This window comes from Polyodon spathula, chromosome 7, assembly GCF_017654505.1.
Source record: "Polyodon spathula isolate WHYD16114869_AA chromosome 7, ASM1765450v1, whole genome shotgun sequence".
NCBI lineage: Eukaryota > Metazoa > Chordata > Actinopteri > Acipenseriformes > Polyodontidae > Polyodon > Polyodon spathula.
This window is the reverse complement of record NC_054540.1, coordinates 36,520,744-36,540,940: the sequence shown is the minus strand read 5'-3', so window position 1 is coordinate 36,540,940 and position 20,197 is coordinate 36,520,744. Positions and strand designations below refer to the sequence as shown.

General features: G+C 42.6%; 1 protein-coding gene across 1 annotated transcript in view; it reads left to right on the top strand.

The window, feature by feature from the left end:
• The window catches only part of LOC121317843 (serine/threonine-protein kinase WNK1-like), a 174,047-nt gene that overhangs the window by 124,266 nt on the left and 29,584 nt on the right, over nucleotides 1-20,197 (top strand). The window contains exons 10-20 of the mRNA XM_041253944.1: nucleotides 7,454-7,528; nucleotides 7,696-7,731; nucleotides 9,243-9,368; nucleotides 10,301-10,726; nucleotides 13,406-13,479; nucleotides 14,171-14,333; nucleotides 14,584-14,700; nucleotides 16,752-16,904; nucleotides 17,008-17,062; nucleotides 17,825-17,986; nucleotides 18,736-19,940. Of these exons, the coding sequence (XP_041109878.1) occupies nucleotides 7,454-7,528; nucleotides 7,696-7,731; nucleotides 9,243-9,368; nucleotides 10,301-10,726; nucleotides 13,406-13,479; nucleotides 14,171-14,333; nucleotides 14,584-14,700; nucleotides 16,752-16,904; nucleotides 17,008-17,062; nucleotides 17,825-17,986; nucleotides 18,736-19,940 (2,592 nt within the window). The remainder of the gene's footprint in view (nucleotides 1-7,453; nucleotides 7,529-7,695; nucleotides 7,732-9,242; nucleotides 9,369-10,300; nucleotides 10,727-13,405; nucleotides 13,480-14,170; nucleotides 14,334-14,583; nucleotides 14,701-16,751; nucleotides 16,905-17,007; nucleotides 17,063-17,824; nucleotides 17,987-18,735; nucleotides 19,941-20,197) is intronic.

The following is a 20,197-nucleotide window of genomic DNA, read 5'->3' as shown; positions in this document are numbered from 1 at the left end:
ACAGGTGGGCATCCCTGAACATTGCTACCCGCAGTAACTGTGAACTGGTGGACCAGTACCGTATGGTGTCGAGGTTACCAACCCGCTCTGTTCCCAGCTCAGTACTGTATTGACCCGGTGATAAGTCACGACCCGGTTCCGTATCCATAACATTCCGGTACTGTACCAACCCTGTACCATACAGCACAGAGCCGGTGCTAAAGTCACCGAACTGACCCAGTACCGTCCAGGTTTCGATCTGGTGTCATATCGTACTGACCCGGTGCTAAAGTCACTGAACCGACCCAGTTTTTCCTGTTCCTCAATGCCCCCGGACCAGTACTAAACTGGTCTTATTTGAGTCTTGACCCGCCCAGTTGCTATCTATAAGCAAATTGAGGCAGCACCTGTACATCTGTAAACTGTACTCTGCATTGCTGCATCATGTCTGGGTTTTATCCTGGCAACACATGCAAGGCCAGTCTGCTTGTTTGAAGACACGCACAGCAGATGCTCTTCCTGCCTGGCACCAGAGCACACCAAGTAGGCACTGGTCAACAGAGTTTTTGTGAGTTTTGTGTACATTTATCTAAGCGCACACTGGAGAAACGTCTCTCCCGCAGCTTTACAGAGCGCTCTGCGTCTCTTACTCCTGCACAGTGCTCTTCCCTGTCACCTCTGTTAGACAGGTGGCTGCGTACTCCTCCCATCGCTCTTGCCAAGACAGACCGAACAACGCACCCAGGAAAGTAGTCCACGCAGGAAACTTCCTTTGCTTCTCCTTCTCCCCTAAGGAAGACAAAGAGTCGCTGTTTCAAACGATTGGTGGACTGGAGCAGATGGAAAAGCTCTGGGCAGCTGTTTCACACCAAGGAACTGTTCTCGTATAACGTGCAGTGCCGCCTGTCCCCTTGTGGCCCCTGAGCACAGTTTGGCCACAGGAGAACATACTGTCCATCGTCACCTCTGAGGAGGAGGATGAACAAGAGCTGGCATTACCGTCTGAAGACGTAGAGTCTGGCAGCACATCCCCTGCAGTTAAACTTTCTTTTTCCAGCAGAGCTTCTGTCGTTGATAAAAAGGGTCACTGCAATTTTGCAAGTGCCCTGGTCTACAGAAGGCGAAACAAGGCAGTCCATCAACAATGATGAGCCTACCATCTCTCCTGTGTCCCCCCAGTGCACCCGGATTTTCTTTTTGAAATCCAATCTTCCTGGGATTACCTGGCAACAGCTACTGCTGTTTCCCAGTCGATGCCCTGTATATAGTGGAGGATTCTATTGCCGCCTTGGTCCAGGCGCCTAATTTAGCACTCCTGTCCAAGAACGCTGCCTGCCCCAACAACCAGTGCCAGGTCTCGGAGGTAATCCTCAAGCCTCTCCCTAGCTCCCCTTACCTTCTCGAAGTGCATGGAAGCTGACCTGGCTCCTTTGAGAGACAAAGGCATCAAAGTGCTCAATTATCTGGATGACTGGCTCATTTGTGCCCAGTCTCCAGAACAGGCAGAAGCCCACACAGAACTTGTCACCAGCCACTTTCAGTGATTGGGCTTTACAGTGAATTGTGCGAAGAGCCTGCTTACGACTTCTCAGCCTACTATATAGGAGTGTACTTGGAGTCAAGTGTCATGCTGACCACTCTGTTGGACGGCAGAGTGCAGAGAATAGCCGCCTGTTTAGAGCTCTTTCAGCTCAACGGAGCGTTCACGGTAGAAACATTCCAGAAACTTCTGGGCTTCATGGCAGTAGCTTCCCAGGCCCTTCTATTGGGTCACCTGCGCATGCGCCCTCTACAGGCCTGGTTCAACAGTAGGGTTTTTCAGCCGCTTGAACCACGACAGCCTATTTATTGACAGTGTCTCATCGCCTAGTCTCCATCATATGGCCCTCAAGCTTTTGCTCTGGGCACATGAAAACTTCTTCTCACTATGGGCAGGATGATAAACTGGGTGGCGGAACTCCTCTCAAGGAGAGTCCCTAGCGCCTCAGAGTGGAGGCTTCACCCCGAGGTGGTGAGCCTCATTTGGGAGAGATTCAGGAAAGCAGAGATAAATCTCTTTGCCTTCCAGGACTCAACCCAATTTTCCCTCCGGTTCTCTCTAATAGTAGACTGGAACATGCTGGCAATAGATGCCTTGGCACACCAGTGTCTGAGGCAACTGTTATGTCTTCCCACTGCTTGCCCTGCGTGGCTGCAGAAAATCAGGCAGAATCGGGCCAAGGTGCTCCTAGTAGCCCCTTATTGGCCCAGGAGACTGGTTTTCAACCCTGACCTCCTGGCCGGCCAACTGTTGATATTTCCCAAGCAAGATAACCTGCTCAGTCAGGCACGGGGGGACCTTATGGTCAGTATTGCCAACTTAGTGATTATTTTCCTAGATCCAGTGACTTTTGGGTTTCCTTAGTGACAAAAACATTGTGAAAGCGACTAGCGACAAATCTAGTGACTTTCACTGCAGACAACAGGGATTTTCAGAGAAAGAAGTTGCCAAATTGTATCATCACAACGCAAGTGACATACAGCTCAATGCACCATGCTTCCCTCGTCCTGAAGTAGTACAGTGGTGGCGTTCTTCACATAGTGCACATTTCCACAGATCTACACAGTTTTGGACAGAATCGCAGAGATGCCCGTTCTTCGAGGGCTGCTGTGTGATGTCACCTAACTCCACCCGGAAATCCTGCACAGCCCAGAGCATCTTTGAAAAGTTGCTGCAAAGCTGGTTGCGGCTGTGAACCAAAGAGATCATAAGTGACCTGCTAATCGTAATGCAAATAACTACTACAACTGCTGCCCCCTTGTTAACGGAAGTGAATGACATCAATTATTTAAACAAACATGATTTATTGAATCAGTGATGTATGATGTTGCAATAAAATCAGTTCCATCAGACTAACTCTGTATAGGTAGATAATCCAGACTGATATAAATAGGATGTTTAAAAATGATCAACCATCATTAAAACATGTAATATTTTTTATATTGGTGTTTACTCTGGTTAAGCGATTCGAAGAGGAGTGGTAAATTGTCTAGCGACATTTTTGCCGACTGTAGAATGTCTAAATAGCGAGATCTAGTGACTTTGTGTGGTTTTTCTAGCGACTTCCTGCTTTGTGGAGTTGGTAACACTGCTTATTGCATCCCGACCCATCGAGCCTGCAGCTCAGGGTCTGGCCCCTGAACGGCTGCATTTGAGCCATCTGGGGCTTTCTAATAGGGTCAATGGCACCCTGCAGAATGGCAAAGCACTGTCCACATGTTCACAGTACGGATACAACTGGGTGTTTTTCAGACGTGGTGTCTTTTTCTGCAGGACCTTTTTGACTAGGGGAAATTGCCATGTCAGAATTGACTCGTTCTCCCCAGGAGCTCACTTCCTGGTGGGGCAGTTTTTGAAAGGGGCTCGGCAGCTTTGGCCACCTATAAAGGACATTGTTCCTTGCTGGAAGTTAAACATGGTGCTTAAAGCATCCATTTGAGCCCATGCATTCAGCTGAGCTAAAATATTTATCATTCAAAGCGTCTTTCTTGCTTGCTATCGCCTCCTCAAAGCGTGTGAGTGAGATGCAGGACAAAAAGTTGGAGGTAGTCCGAACTATTTTATTGTCTGCTATGGGGCAAAATCCCATGATCAAACACTGTCTAAGCAGAGGCTGTCCAAGCGGATAGCAGACACAGGACTGCCCATGAGCTGGCCAACTTGCCCTCTCCAGAAAAGCTCACTGCCCATTCCACCTGGGGCATGGGAACTTCATGGGCTTTGTTCCAGGATGCATCTGTCGATACTCGACATACCTTTACAAGATTGTATCGACTGAATGTCATGGATCCACAAAACTCTGGCTTTGGAACTAGAGTGTTGAGGGCGGCTTCAGGGTCAACCCTTACAACATAACATAGAGGTGAGTTCTACCTAGGCGTAGCTACTTGTTACTGTGATTCCAAATGGTAACGAACAAGGCACAGCCTTGTAGCCTTGCAGAGGTCCGGACATTCTGCAATATTGCCTTGCTTTGGTACACTCACCCATTCAGTAATGGTTACATTTCATACTTGAAAGGGAATGTTGGGTTATTATCATAACCTTGGTTCCCTGAAATAGAAATGTAACAATTTACCATCAAGTTCGCTGCGTCCATGATTGCAGCAGGCTTGAAGGAAACATGACGTTGAGGTCTGTGACCGCAGTGCTTTTGTGCCCTCGGGGGTGGGTCATGACTGCATCACAGGCTCGATGAGCAGTGTTGATATATTTTAATTAGGTTTCGGGTCTATAAGAGGTAAATACCCATACGATAATGGTTACATTTATATTTCAGGGAACCAGGGTTACGATAATATATAAACGTAATAACATATTCTCACTTCCTACTTGTCTGTGTAGTTATATCTGTATTTAGATGTATGCATACACAGTAAGTATACAAACATGTAAGTAATGTTTGTATATGACATTGTATGTGTATATGCATATGTATATGCTGTGTGTGTGTGTGTGTGTGTGTATGTGTGTGTATATATATATATATATATATATATATATATATATATATATATATATATATATATAGTGTGTGTGTGTGCTTTCATTATTTGTATATATGATATGTTTTATATATAAGTAATATTATTCCAAAGTTTGGCATAAAAGCTCTTTTGAGCTGATGCTCAGTTCCAGAGAGACGCTAAGCCTGTGTGGCTGTACATGCACAGCTTCCTGGGTGCAGGGTAGGGTTCAGTGACATCCATCCAACCATTGGAGAACCCATTGCTTCCTGGTTTTGTATTATCTTCCTGTGCTCATTTTAATATTCCTACTTATTCATAAAGCTTTCACCAAAACTGACATTTGTCACACACATATTAACATCAGGGTGTCGTTTTGGACAGGTTTAATTGTAGAAGAATCTTTATTCATTAATTCATTCATTCACATGCTTAGTTTAAGCCAGTTCCCATAATACTGATGCTTGATGTCGACATCACAAGAACTAAGGTATGCTTCCAACATTGTCCACTGCTAAAGCAAGGCGTCAATCTTTCTGAAAACAGTTACACTTCTTGGGCTGGAAACGGTTAAAATATGTACACAATGTCTTTCACTGCATGACTTGTTAATGCAGCATACACAGATTCACACAGAATACAAGACAGTGTTTCTTTGAATCGTACAGTAGCGTCTATTGAGACTGCTGCAACTTAACAAGATGCATTTTAACCCATAGAATGCTGGTGTTGTGCAATGTGACAACCACAAATTCACACTTCTTGGCATGGTGTTGCAGTCTTTTTTTTCTTGTTACTCTTGATCAGTGGTCTTTAGTTATTAAAGTAAAAACAGTTTTTGACAGCTCAGCTGCTTGTGCACAAACAAACATGCTAGATTTTGTGCTTGCTACTGTAAGTGCCCTTGTTTCCATGACAGGCAATCACCAAGGAGCGATCATATTTGTCTAGTTTCTCAGCCTTGATACACTAAAGACAAATATACTTGTCAGCAGCGTTCTAATGATTAATCCAGGTATTGGTGTACTTTATGCCTTTACAATGATGTCCAGCCAATGACAGGGTTAAAATGTACTTTATATATCTATTTCTGCACAGATACAGTAGCTCTATTTACTAATTTGTGTTTATATATAGATATATATATATACTATATATATATATATTATATAGATATATATATTATATATATATATATAGGTAGGTTGTCGATACGTATACAGATGAAAATTTCAGAACTGAAATTCATTTTAACAAACACTCATTCATATATATATATATACACATACACACACACACACACACAGTGGTTTGCACCCCCTACCAATTATGTCACATTTTGTTGAATTACAAATAATGTATGCAGAGTTTTTCAAACTAACTAACTTTTTTTATTCAAAGCTGTAGTGGTTAAACTGAACACTGTTATATGAGAAGGAGGTTAAATGAATGAAATTTACTGGTTGCATAAGTATTCTGCCCCTTAAGTCAGTACTTGGTAGAAGCACCTTTCGCAGCAATTACTGCTAGTCTTTTTGGATAGGTCTCTACTAGCTTTGCACAGTAGGATGGTGAAGTTTTTGCCCATTCTTCATGGGAAAATTGCTCCAATTCTGATAAGTTTGTTGGGGATCGTCGATGGACTACAACATTCAAGTCTCGCCAATAAATTTCCGATTGGATTCAAGTCAGGACTTTGACTGGGCCACTCAAGAACATTAATTCTCTTCTTGTTCAAACACTCCAGTGTGGTTTTGGCTTTGTGCTTCGAGTCATTGTCCTGCTGAAATGTGAATTTCCTTCCCAGTTTCAGAGTCTTGGTTGACAAACAGGTTTTCCTCAAGGCTTCTCCTGTACTTTGCACCATCCATTTTCCCCTCTATCCTGACAAGCTTCCCAGTCCCTACTGAAGAGAAGCATCCCCATAACATGATGCTTTCACCATCATGCTTGATAGTTGGGATGGTGTTGACTGGGTGATGTGCAGTGTTGGGTTTGCGGCATACATAACACTTGCAGTATTATTTGTATGCTTTTTCGCAAACTGTACGTGCTTTAAGATGAAGCTTTTTGAGTAATGGCTTCTTTCTTGCCACCCGTCCATACAGGCCAGCTTTGTGTAGGGACCGGCTTATTGTTAATGTGTGAACACGACTCCCATCTCAGACACAGAACTTTGCAGATCTCTCAAGGTCATTGTTGGCTTCAGAGTGACATCCAGAACCAGTTTCCTCCTTGCCCAGCTGCTCGGTTTGGGACGGCAGCCTGATCTGGGTGGTACGATGCATCTTCCACTTCTTAATGATGGACTTCACTGTGCTGAGAGGATAATCGGCGCCTTTTGAAATTTTCTTGTACCCTTCTCCTGCTCTGTGCCCCTCTACCACTTTATCCCTAACTTGTTTCAAAAGCTCCTTGGTCTTCATAGTTGCTTTGTTGGATCGCTATGTGAGTTGCATATTTATATACCTGAGGGAAATTATCTACAAGTTAAACCACTTTGAGTACACACAGACAGAATTATTTCACTAATTTTGTGACCTTTCAAACAAATAATTTGCACCCGAGCTGATTTAGGGCTGCAGTAGCAAAGGGGTTGAATACTTATGCAACTGAGATTAATCTGTTTTTCTCTGCAAGTCTTACTTATTTATAAGTAAGTCATTTGCATTTTTTAACTTTATCAATGTGGAGTAGTTTGTGTAGATTTTACATGTAAAGTCTAATTTGAAAGTGTCGTGGAGTACGCTCAGGTGCCAACAAAATGTGAAAACTTTGCAGGGGGACGAATACTTCTGTGCATATATATATATATATATATATATATATATATATATATATATATATATATATATATATATATATATATATATATATATATATAGTGTCGCCTAAAGCACAAGCACAGGAAAAGAGTAAAAGAAAAAAACACATTTTGAATTGTTTCCATTTTCTAATTCTAAAACAGGCTCCTGGGCAACAGCCTCCAACCAGTCTCTCCTTACCAACAACCTCTCAGGCTGGACCAGTCTCCACACAGCAGGTAACCTTTTCCCCATTACTGAGTAAAGTATCAGAATTGGAGTAATAAGTATCCTAAGGAGTAATAAGATAACCATTCTCTTTCCCATTTGAACGGCTGTTAGTGCCAGAGCTGCCTCTCTCTCTTTCTTTATCTCTCTCACACAATGTGATGTTTGTTTCTTATAGTTTGCAGGTTACTACACCCCAACGCAACTCCCACAGGTAGAGAAACTCATTTTTGTTTCAAAACGCTCCCCTTTCTACTCTGTGTGACTTGTTTGGATTGGATTGTTGTCTGGATTGTTACTGCCTTTGCAAAGCCATAGCATTTGATGTCTCAGTATAGTTTGCTTTTATTGTATATGAGGGGGCTTCTAAATTGAGTTGAGAAGAGATTAGATTAAGCATAGATTGCAATGTACCAATAAAGTGAGGTTTGATTTCATGCAATTTCAGTAACAGATATTTGAAATCACCCAGATTTAAAATGACCTAGTTGCCACCGAGAAGAACAATTGTGCAAGGCACTATTAAGAGTGCAGACAAAAAGAGAAAGCTCAGAATTATTATTTTAGACTTCCCTACTTTCACTGCTGTGATATTTCTTACATCCACGAAGGCCTGTGTGTCGCAGGGGGTCAGGTAAAGGATGGAACTCCTGCAGGGGTACAGGTAAAGGTTGGAACTCCTGCAGGGGGACAGGTAAAGGATGGAACTCCCTCAGGGGGACAGGTAAAGGATGGAACTCCCTCAGGGGGACAGGTAAAGGATGGAACTCCCTCAGGGGGACAGGTAAAGGATGGAACTCCCTCAGGGGGACAGTTAAAGGATGGAACTCCCTCAGGGGGACAGGTAAAGGATGGAACTCCCTCAGGGGGACAGGTAAAGGATGGAACTCCTGCAGGGGGACAGGTAAAGGATGGAACTCCCTCAGGGGGACAGGTAAAGGATGGAACTCCCTCAGGGGGACAGGTAAAGGATGGAACTCCCTCGGGGGGACAGGTAAAGGATGGAACTCTCTCAGGGGGACAGGTAAAGGATGGAACTCCTGCAGGGGGACAGGTAAAGGATGGAACTCCAGTGTATCTGAAGTACTCTGAACATAGACATGGATCTGAAAGCTGTGTTGAAGCCACATGGTGCTTTAAGAGTAACCAGCAACCAGTGTGTATGAAATTAAATGTATAATCTTTTTTTTAAAGTCGTCATACCTTACCTCATCAAGATAGTCTTCTATCAAGTTATTTCTAGTGCTGCAGCTGCTGCTCTTTTTGATTTTGTGACTGTGTTCACTCAAGTGAAGCTGATAAAAGATGAATAGAGTAGTTGCCTCTTTCCATTTACTTCCTCTGTTACAGGGTAATAGAACCCCACCTGCCCCAAGAAGAATGTCCTGTTGGCGGCAGAGAACATTAGTGGGGTCCTATTATCTGTAACACAGGAAATGTTGTGTGTGTTTATAATAGTGTCGTGGGAATAATGTTTTTCCATCCAAGTCAGAATGAAAACATGCAAATAGAAAACAATTAACAGCAAAACAATTTTGAATAACAGAGAGAAACCTATTTTTTAATATTATATTTTTTAATTATATACAACCTTTTCACAGCTCTAACGAATTTATAAAACTAGCCATACATAAAGATATTGGGGGAAAATAAGTTAAGATATTTTAAGATTAACGAATGTACAGTTTTAGGCCGTGAAGGAATTTATTGTGTTTGTTTTTTCAGGCTGCTCCCCAGCAGACCTCCCTTGGTGGTCCTCCTGCACAGCAGATGGTGCAATATTCTCTCCCGCAGCAGCCAGCAGCTTCCATTACAGCTACTCAACCCTCTCTGCAGCTCAGCCAGACACAGGTAACGGCCACTCTTCATAACGATATCAAACAATTCTAAGTTCTTATACTTCAGTTTGGAATATGTAGACATTTTGAAGACAACACTGTAGATGACCTCCCGGAATGTTGTAGTTAAGTACACAAACATTACCACTAGTGCTGTCTTCAGTGTGATCACTAGCCAAACCGTTTGTCTACTAGACTTCTGATTGAGCGCTCCAACTCTTACCCCTTCTCCAAGCTTTGAGCAGCTGCTTTTTCTCTACCAGGCTGCGCAACTCGCAGTGTTACAGGTGTTTGCATACTAGCTGAAGAAGGGCATGAGCTGGTTTACTTGTCAATTAGTGAACCTTTTTTTATCTTTAGTGTGACACTGCCATTTTGTCAACCTTATAGCCCAAGTAATATTTTTCCAATGTACATGGACCCCCCGTTTTGTGTGCTGTGTCTGAAAGCTTTTGCTGTTTGAATCACGAGCTTGCTTGCTTGTGAAGCACAGGATAGCCCTGTTTTGTGTAGGTGTTGATTCCTCTGAAGGGGTTTTTTCTGTGTGTTTGCACATCCTGTTTACCACAGCTTTTTGACAGCTGTTTTTTTCAGGTTCATGGATACAAATCAATCAACAACTAAGTTGGAATAATTTTACATACAAACAAATGGATATCTTTTCCATTTAGGTCCAAACTCATAACAGCCAATGCACTATTTGCGTGATTTTACAATATAGGTTAAAGTGCAATTTATAGTCAGGGACTATATGATCCTGAATATTCCTATTGCACAGTATAGGGAAAGGTTAGGACCAACACTATGATGAATATTCCTAATGAATTGAACCATGGACAGACCAGTTGACAAAATTGCACATCTTTTCCTGTTTTCTTTTTGCTTTTTTTTCCCCCCACTCCTTTTATATCATCTTTTTTATTTCTTTCCATTTTTTACCCAAAGCCTCCTGTGTCCCAGTCTATGCATCCCCTCTATATCGAAACTCTACCTTCTCCAATCCTGGCTCCGGGTCTCGCCCAGCCCAGCTCTGTGGCCATGACCTCCTACCCCCTGCCAGGGCAGATCCTCCCCAGCTACTCCTACCCCCCTCCACTTCTCGGTGCCGGTGAGCCACAGACGTCAGTGCAGCCTTTTTCCATCGCTCAGGTTGGCTTTCCTTCGCCTTCTCTTCCTGTCACCATGGCAGTCGGCATTAGCCAGCAGCAGCAGTTGCCGGTAATGGTAGCAGCGCCGAGCGTGTCCGCTGGAGCTCAGGCAGGACTCCCAGCGCACGTGTCTCCTCAGCAGCTTGCCTACTCCATGTCAGCAGTCAGCATGGGGAAGCTCCTGATCCAGCCACACCTTCATCCCAGTGAAATCCTACACCAGGTAGATATCTGGACCTGGTTTCATTAACACTTAATTAAGACATTAGGCCATGGCCATAAGCACGTATTTGAGCAAAGAACCAAGAACAGTTCGGCTGACATAGTTAAAGCCATCAGTGCTTTGATAGAGTCTTGAATGGTAGTGTCAAAAGATGGCTGTAGTAGGATGACGTCAGACCCGAAACACGTGGAGTTTTGGTGAAGGTGAGCGCTTGGTTGCGCTCAGCATTTAATAAATGAACAAACAGAAAATAAAAAGTTGAAAGACAAACAAAACACAGGACACAGGCATTTGTTGCCAAAACAAGGAGACAAACAAAACGGACTACACAGACAAACACGGTGAGCTGTTATTATGACAAACAAAACGGACTACACAGACAAACACGGTGAGCTGTTATTATGATTTACCATTATGGTTTACTAGTATTACCTCCGTCTCCAATCACGTTCTCCACTCACCGAACACACAACCCGCAGCTAGTGAAAACATGCTACTTTTGTGCAGCTGTACCGAGACTCGATTGCTAATCAATCATTCAACTGGGATCTCGGTACAACTGCATGTGAATTAATCTAGTGCAATTCCCTGTGCTCACATATTGTTACATTTTACCTGCACGTGAAGTGCTGTGCAATCCTCATGCCTAAATACAAATATACATTTTAAACACTCATGCTCGTAACCCATATTATATCCCATGTACCAGTGACTGTACACCAACATTAACACACTACATACAGCATAAAACACAAATAAATAACACAGGAACGGGCACTTTGCCACAGGTAGGCAGAGAACTGCAGTTTGATATGTCGAGGTTAAACACAATCAGTTTGTGTCTGTGTTAAAAACCCTTCAGTTTGGTACCTAATGGCCAATGTAATCAACATGTACCACATCAGAATTATCAAAAATAAATTTAAGAAAGTCTATTTATGCAATAGTTTAAAATAATTATTTTCCGTTTATCATTAGTTCACACTTAAAACTACCAGTACTTAATAAATCCCACAGCTGGGTTTTATTGGAGCATTTTAGAGCACTGGGGAATTACCCTGGTGCATCAACCACCCGTGGTATCCATGGTATCCAAAATATATGCTTTATGCAATCTAGCTGGATTCCCTTTTACAGTAAAATACTCTAAAAGAATACAGCTGTGGGGCTTACTAAGGCCAATGGCTTCAATAGAGAAATATTTCTCTCTAATAGAGAACAATTTATTTCAAAATTGTCTTGGGCTGTTCCTCCACACTGCCAGATACACACAGACCACTGTAATAACAGAGACTTTATCTGGTTTAAAAGGGTATGTTCAGTTAATGAATGGGTCTGGGTTTTTTTGGAAGTCTTGCAGTTTTGTTGTTTGTTTTTTCCCAAAGCAGAATCCTAGTAATGTTTCCCATTTATTTGACTTTTTTAATAAGCATATCAGCAGTTTAGTCTGCCAGCTTGTCAGGCCAGCACAATAACATCTGCAAAGTCTGCAAACTTGAGATGCATTTTCTATATACGTTTTCACTAGAATAGCTTCCTATTCTCTCATATTCTCCTGCTGGATTCTAACGTGCACATCCTCCCGCTGATTGTAAAAAGGTGCCTTTGGATGTTTCTGTTGTTAAATAACTTGAATATCCAATGTACATAAACAGTGTTGGAATGTAAGTATATTTTGTATCCAAATTGAGTTTTTTAAACCATATTAAGGTGACTTGAAAAATTCAATTGAGAGAGACAGAGAGAGAGAAAGAAAATAAATCTTTTTAGAAAACCAATGCAGGACACAATTATCTTTGACTAATTATAACTTTTTCACCAAAGTCTGAGTGTTATTTATGTAGTGGAGGTTTCTCCCAGCTCAATTTGAGTTCCCAGAGAACTGTAGGCACTGATGCATGACCACAAACACATCATTGTTGTTTATAGAACAAAAATAAAGAACATTCATTTTGTTTTGTTAAAGTGGAGGCAAGGATTCCAGTAAGTAAGACAGTCTCATTGGTCCACCTTCCTGCAAAATAGAAAACTGAAAAGGGGAATGATTTCTCTGCAGTAAGCTACATGCGTGTCTTGTACTTCATTCTTTAACATCCCTCAGTCCAGTCCTTATTCCTGTATTCCTTATTTATCATTCACTGTGTAATACGAGTGAATGTCTGTGATCTGGATAGTCTTATTTCAGTGATCCGAGTAAACCTTTACTTCTACATTTCATACATGACTACTTTTACCTTGAACAGTACTTTGCACTACTTCAGAATCACCATATAAAGGGTTCCCCAGAGGCTTGCCTAGTAAAGGCACTACCACATTTAGTGCTGGGTAAGTCAGCTGATAGAGAGCTAATTGTGCCTGTAGACCAATAGGGTGGGCTGCATTGGGAAAAATAAACTAACTTTAGTAGCTTGACTGTGTAGGTTATTACATTGTACAAGATTGGTGAAAATTCCAGACATTTTGCATGTTTAACAGTGGCAGACAGACTGACAGACAAGGTCCTGCTTTTTGAATAGGATACAGGGTTACTCTGATTTTGTACAGGTGGAGAAATTCCAATAACTCATTATTTGAACCATTAGCTATCACCACTAGACACTCTCTACCTTTAGCACTAAATCACCTTTATCTTTTCTTTCAAACTTAAGGTATCTTTAATCTCCTCCTTTGACATTGCAGGCGCCCCAGAGTGTTTCTCAGTCCAACGAGCAGACGCAGGGACTGCAGGCTCAGGGGAACTCCTCTGTGGACAGGTAAGGACCTCGCTCTGTATCCAGCTTATGTACAAAGGGAACTGGCTTCAAGAACGCAGGCATGGAAATGACAGGACTGTCCATATGGTGGCTTATTGAGCTCCAAAATATCTGTTGATCTAGAGCTGCCATTCTCTGGAAATGTTATCCCTCCTATAATTTTGGCTTGAATTTGGCTCTATCATATGTTTTTGTACATTGTCAATCCTAGTAAGCACCACGCTTGGCAGAATGATGTTTGTATGTGCATCTCCACACTAGTTAGAAATAGTTATAAAATGCCATGAAAAATATAATAGTAAAATCCTAAAGCATAATACCGAAGCAGTGTCTTAGTTTAATTTGCTCAAGCTTTACCCTTTTTCGTTTCAATTTGTTTGCTACTGTTTAGTCAACTTTAAAAAATGTTTTATTCCACTTTTTTTGTGAACATTTTGGAATATATTTTAATTATCTAAACCGTGGCTGTTCCAATCTAAATCCTGTTTTCACTGTATCTTCAATGTATATAGTAGTGCGTGAATAAATCACAACTTGGGGAAACTCATACATACAGCCCCCTCCCAGTGCTTTTACATTGAGTTAAAGTCAGAGCAGCACTGTTTAAAAGTCAGCTGGTAATCAATATCACACATTTAACCAAAAAGGTTTGCTGTGGCATTAAGTATTGGTGTCCCTGCCTGGTTTGCAGTGTGCATTCGGATGTGGCGTCTGGAATGAGCGATGGGAATGAAGGAGCCACAGCCTCCAACGAGAGACACGAGGGCAGATCCACCAAGCGGCACAACCGCAAGTCAGTCCGGAGCCGCTCGCGCCACGAGAAGACGTCCCGGGCGAAGCTGCGCATTCTCAGTGTGAGTTTAACAGGGAGGCCTTCATCGTGTAACAGTGTAGAACAAGCACAGAATAGGAGTATGGCGATATTAGAGGGACATCAAGCGAATCAAGATTGCTGCATTTTCCCAGTATGCATGAGAAACACTTTGATGGTTAACTTCTTTTAATGTTTGACTTCATAATCCCTGTGCATGCTTGTATCTAGTCAGTGTTTCTGCTGCAATTTTTCTTTTGAGACATAGTTTCCACCTGTTGTTCTTCCACCAGGTTTCAAACATACCCGACCGAGTGGCTGAGTGCCAGCTGGAGACACACAACCGGAAAATGGTTACTTTCAAATTTGATCTCGATGGAGACAATCCAGAGGAGATTGCGGAAATAATGGTAATTACCTTTGGCTCGTATCTGATAGGGGTGGGAATTTGAAACATTTACACTCTAAAGAAGTGGTAAAACGTTTAATAATATGCTAGACTTATAACTGGTCATGTGACAAATGTCGCCAAACGCATATTTCTTTATGCATTAATTTTAGTCATTTATCACCAGTTGTCTGTCGCATATCAGACTGCTCTAGTGCCACAGTGAGGGCGGATATTATAAAAAGGAAGGGGTTGACAGTTGCCTCCAAGTAGCTTTTCTGTTTGGCAAAACAGAAAGATTGACACTTGGGCAGGTTTTATTCTCAGTCGATCTGGTGCTGCATTGGTGTACTGTGTGTGTTTATGCCTGTAGTAGGCGTGGTATGGTATCAATTCCACTATGGGGTTAAACAACGTTAATGACCAGCGTTTTTTTCTAAGTTTGTTCTATACTTAAAATGGCATCTCTAAACAACGGAAGCCACGTTCTGAAGTATATTGAGGAACCGGACGAGAAAAAACGTGGTATGTAAATAATTATGCCAAACAAAGTTGCCCTACCACAAAAACACAAGTTCAATGCTTCACAGTTTGAAATGAAAACATTCAGAACTGTTGTGGGTGGAGCTACTGATGGCAATAAAAAGCAAAGATCCATGACAACATTTGCTATCTGTTTGGCTGAACATTGGGCGTGATCACAGTGCGTGTGAATTGTGAATGCAGCAGTTTTGAAATCGATGTAAGATTATCCCAATACTGTGCCGACCCATAAAACAATTGTAAGCACAACTCACTTTCGCATTCGTGCTGTACAGTGGGTGATGCTTGACTCTCTTTAATTTTTTTTTAATTTTTTTTTTAAACCATATAATTTTGGGCAAAGTTAGTAATAACAAAAAAAAAAAACCCTACAAAAAAACGTAATAGGTTCCTGTTTTTTTGTTGTTAAATTAACCTTTAAGAAACACACTATTCCAAAAACATGTGTTCAATATGTAAATAGCATAAAGTTATAGCTTCACTAGCAACTTTAATTACACCAATTTCACTATATACCTTGTGAATCTCGGTTAACGACGGCAGGCGTATCGCACAGAGCGAGGCAAGCCACACACAGGCGGAAGGCAGGCACGAACCTGGGACCTGTCGCACTAAAGCATAGCGCTGATACCACTGTACAAAAGAGCCGGCTCCTTTTCAAGGAGCGTATATCGGGCTGATCTCTTTTTGTGTGATTACGTCACCTACCAGCCCTGCTACAGCCTCCCCCCGTGCACGCTGCAATACTTGGTGTAGGTGTTTTTTTTTATTTATTTTTTTACTTTGTAGTTAAGTCTTTGCGATAATAAAACGTTATTTGCTTATTTAGGGTTTGTTTTCTTAGAAATTACTAACGAGGGCTGTCAGTATCAGAATGTAATATAAATATCGTGTGTGTGTGTGTAGCACATCCCTAATATCCGACTTGTAAAAGGACTTTTAAGAAGTTCTACAGTAGTTCTTCTGCATACTTATATAAATTATTGTTGCTGTTATGCAAGTATTGCTCTGTATCAGACAATTCATCAGGGCTTCTATGATAGTTGAACTGTTTGTCAAACACTTTCACTACTTTCTTTTAATTAGTTCTACATAGAGTGTCTTAGGATTGATAGTTATGGACGATAAACTTTATAAAACAGGAAAGAGTATGGTAGTATTCTAGGGACATCAAGCAAAACTCTCTCCTTGCACAGACTTGTATTCTAGGAAATGACCATAGAATAAGGAAAAATACATCATAAAGTAGTACGATAGTAACCAGTAGAGAATCTTAAAAAAATAAATCTTAAAGGGGAGCTTGCAGATTTAGCATGTCCTGTATCTATAGGTCCGTCATCCTCCAGGTAGTCAAACATGTTTAAATGAATGCCTTAATCAACTATAAGACAATTATTGCCAGCACCTCTTTCAAATGAGATGAATATCTCAAGGGTTATATTGTAGTTAAATAAATGCATCTGGAATAGAAGAGCTTGCTTGAATTGCTCCCACAAGAGCCCACCTGACGTGGCGACATGTCTCCTGCAGGTTCAGAGCGAGTTCATCTTGGAGCCAGAGAGAGACTCATTCATCGAGCAGGTGCGCGAGATCATTGAGAAGGCGGACGAGATGCTGAGTGAGGATGCGAGCGGGGAGCCGGAGGGGGAACCCGGGGTAAACAGAGACAAGGGCAAGACCCAGGTGAGCTGTTCTTCATCACTGCAGAGTACTTGTGTTATCTTGTCTACACTTACCATAATGCTTTACTTCCATATGCAACAATTTTGCTTTTTGTTTTTTAAAGATGGAGAGTGAATTCAGAGGTCCGGAACATGCATATTTTGTTCCTCGGCAGACAGGTAGATTTTTTTATTTATTTTTTTATTTATTGCGTTCTTGGAAGGAAACCATTTCAGCTATGTTTATGCTTGTTTTCTTTATTTCTTTTTTAGCACAAAAAGAATAAATTATAGGTTGGGAGATTTCTAAATGTCTCCTTTTTTGTTGCTGTTTCTATTCATAAATCTAGGGGTCAAGTAATCAAAAAGCAAAGTAACATTTGAACTCAAACTGTTAGGCATCTAATATGTCAGGTGATTGTGAAGTAGTTGCGAAGCATGCAGTTTCAGATGGACAGAAGTGCATTTGTGGTTGCAACTTTTAACATATGACATTTTAGAACATTTAATTAATAGTTTAAAGAAATTCCATGCAGTTTTAAAAAATATAGTGCGCAAACAGCAGTGCTACGAAACAGTACGTTCACACGTTTAAGTAGTGACTAATCAACCTATTAAATAATTTTTACCTCAACTATTTGACTCTCAAGTTAGCACTCATTCTACCCTGAAAATTGACCACCTGCTTGTAGTAAATAAAACTCCATTTACATTGATTGATTATGTCAAAGTTGCAAAGAAGTAGCAGCATTGCTCATGCAACGTTCAGCTCTACAGTGACAGTGCTTCCCATTATACAGTTTAATTAACAATAAAGGGATTGAGTAACATACTGGTTGCTTTTAGTGGCTTGCATCTCTTGGGTTTGGTTCATATGTTTATTTACTCTGAACTGTGTGATGGTTTAACCCCCCCCCCAGTAACTTGTTTCATTTCCTCTAGGTGCCCAGATGGGCTCTGCTGCTCAGGTGGTTCATTCGGCCGGTCGCCGGTTCATAGTGAGCCCTGTTCCAGAGGCCCGGCTCAAAGACCAGTTCTTTGGTCCCACGGCCACCTCTGTTCCTCCTCCAGATCCTTCCTCATCCAAGGAGATGCCAGCATCAGGTAAGGAAACCAGAGGCAGCTCTTCAGACAGCATTGATGTTGTTGTGAGACTATTATCAGGGGATATAGTACAGGCCAGGAGATAAGGATAGAGATATAGAGAAAGGTGGGACCAGCAAGGTCATCACTATGCCCCATGATTTGAATAGAAAAGGGAAAGCCTGTTTAATGCCTGGCAGTTAGCTTTCTTCAAGAAAGCAACAGAACCATCAATAAATGTTAAATGTACACAAATGTCTTAAAATGGTATTTGAAGCTGCTTAAGAAAATTTTAGAAGTTGGGGATATATGCATCACGCTTACACATTTTTACGTGTTGATGCTGATTGTTACATGTAGACACTGAAGAAGGAACTCTCCAACACGTTTGTCGTCTTGACGGTAGTTTCCTAACCCTAAGTTTTCACTTGGAAATAAACTGCCTGTCCACTTTATTAGGACTTGTACCTAGAATAATTTTGTGCCACTGTTTACACTGATCACAGCCTTGGCATGACATCACATAGACTCCACAAGGTGCTGGAAAGTGTCTTAAGAACTGTTAGTCCATTCAGTCATTGATATTACATGTATTTGATCCACAGAGCTTGGCTTGTCATGTAAATAATTATTATGAGTAATAGTAGTAGTATTGAAATAAAAAAAGCACTTGTAGCAACAGACCAGTGGGAAAAAAAAAAAAAATAATAAGTGTTTTTTTTTTTGTTGTTGTTGACATTTTTATTTATTTTCTTTCTTTCTACCTGCAGTTCCAGTGGTTCCCAACAGTCAGAGCTTAAGCCACTCTGCCTCCTCTGTCAGCCTTCAGCAAGCCTTTGCTGAGCTCCGAAATGCAGCCTACCAAGAGGGACCCAGCACCGCACCACCCATGGTCGACCTCACCATGCTGCCCTTCCCTATCTTAACAGGACTGACCCCAGTCTCCACCCCATCCAGCACCCAGATAGCATCCCCTCCCTCAACTCGGGCACAGAGCACAGTCACTGAGGCCGGCTCTAGCTCTGAGCCAGCCCCAACGTTGCAGTCCAGCCTTCCAGCCTCACCCCCTCCTGCTGTTCAACAAATCACAGGCCAGGGAGTGAGCACACAGGCTGCCATAACCACTCCTCTGTCTCAGTCTGGACAGCAGCTGATCTACTGTAGCGTTAGCACTTTATCCCCGCCTCTCACCACACCCCCTCAGCAGCCAATTGGTGGAGTTCCAACCAGTATCAGCGCGCCGGCCTCCATAGCTCCTCCAGTAATGACACCGCAGCCAACCCAAGCGGCCCTTCTCCCATCTAACACCAGCCTCCCCGCTTCAGCGTCCTTCCCAATGACGTCCCAGTCGACCCAGCAAGTCCTCGCCAGCGCAAATCTTTCTCTGGTGCAAACCTCCGTCTCCCTGCCCGGCCCTCCAATAACCAGCACTGGTGCCCCAGTGCAAGAACCGCCCCATCCTGACAGCTTGCAGCCCAAGCTTCCAACCTCTACCTCTCTACCCATTGCTGTGTCAACATCCCAGGCTTCTGTCTCCCAGCCATCCTCGCTGCCTGCTGTACCCAGTGTGCCTTCAGTCCCTAGTTTGATGCAGCTGGCCACCACCACCATCCCAGTGGTCCAGCCAACACTGGTGCACACCGAGCCGCAGCTGGCCTCTGTCCCCAACCAGCCGCATTCGCACTCCCTGGAGTGCGAGGGGGAACCCGGCATCGACGACATCAAGACCCTGGATAAGAAGCTGCGCGATCTCTTCATGGAGCACGGCTCAGGCACGGCAAGCGACCCGTCTGGACCTCAGATCCCATCCGGGACAGCAGCTGCTGTGGGCTTGTCGAACGTTTTGGCAGCGCCCCCCACCAGCCTGCCCCTCGGAAGCGCAGGGTTATCCACTGGCACCCCTGTAGCCACCCCCGGTCAGGCTGCCACCCCTTCAAGCTACGTGCAAGCCAAGCCTCCTTTGGGACGGGTACCGGTAGGTTCCTTATCAGTTCTACCTTGCACGTAGAAGCACTTATCCAGTTTGTAAGAAATCTTGGTAAAAACAGTGTTGAGAGTGTCAGTATTGTCATAATTCTAATTTTACAAGCACATATTATGTATATTAGAGCCATGAGTGATGTTTTAAAACAGTGGTACTGAACCTAGCGCATTGGTGAGGATAAACAGAAGAGATTATGAAATGCATTGGCTAGAAGGAATCCGAATGTATAATAATGTGTGGTGTTTGTT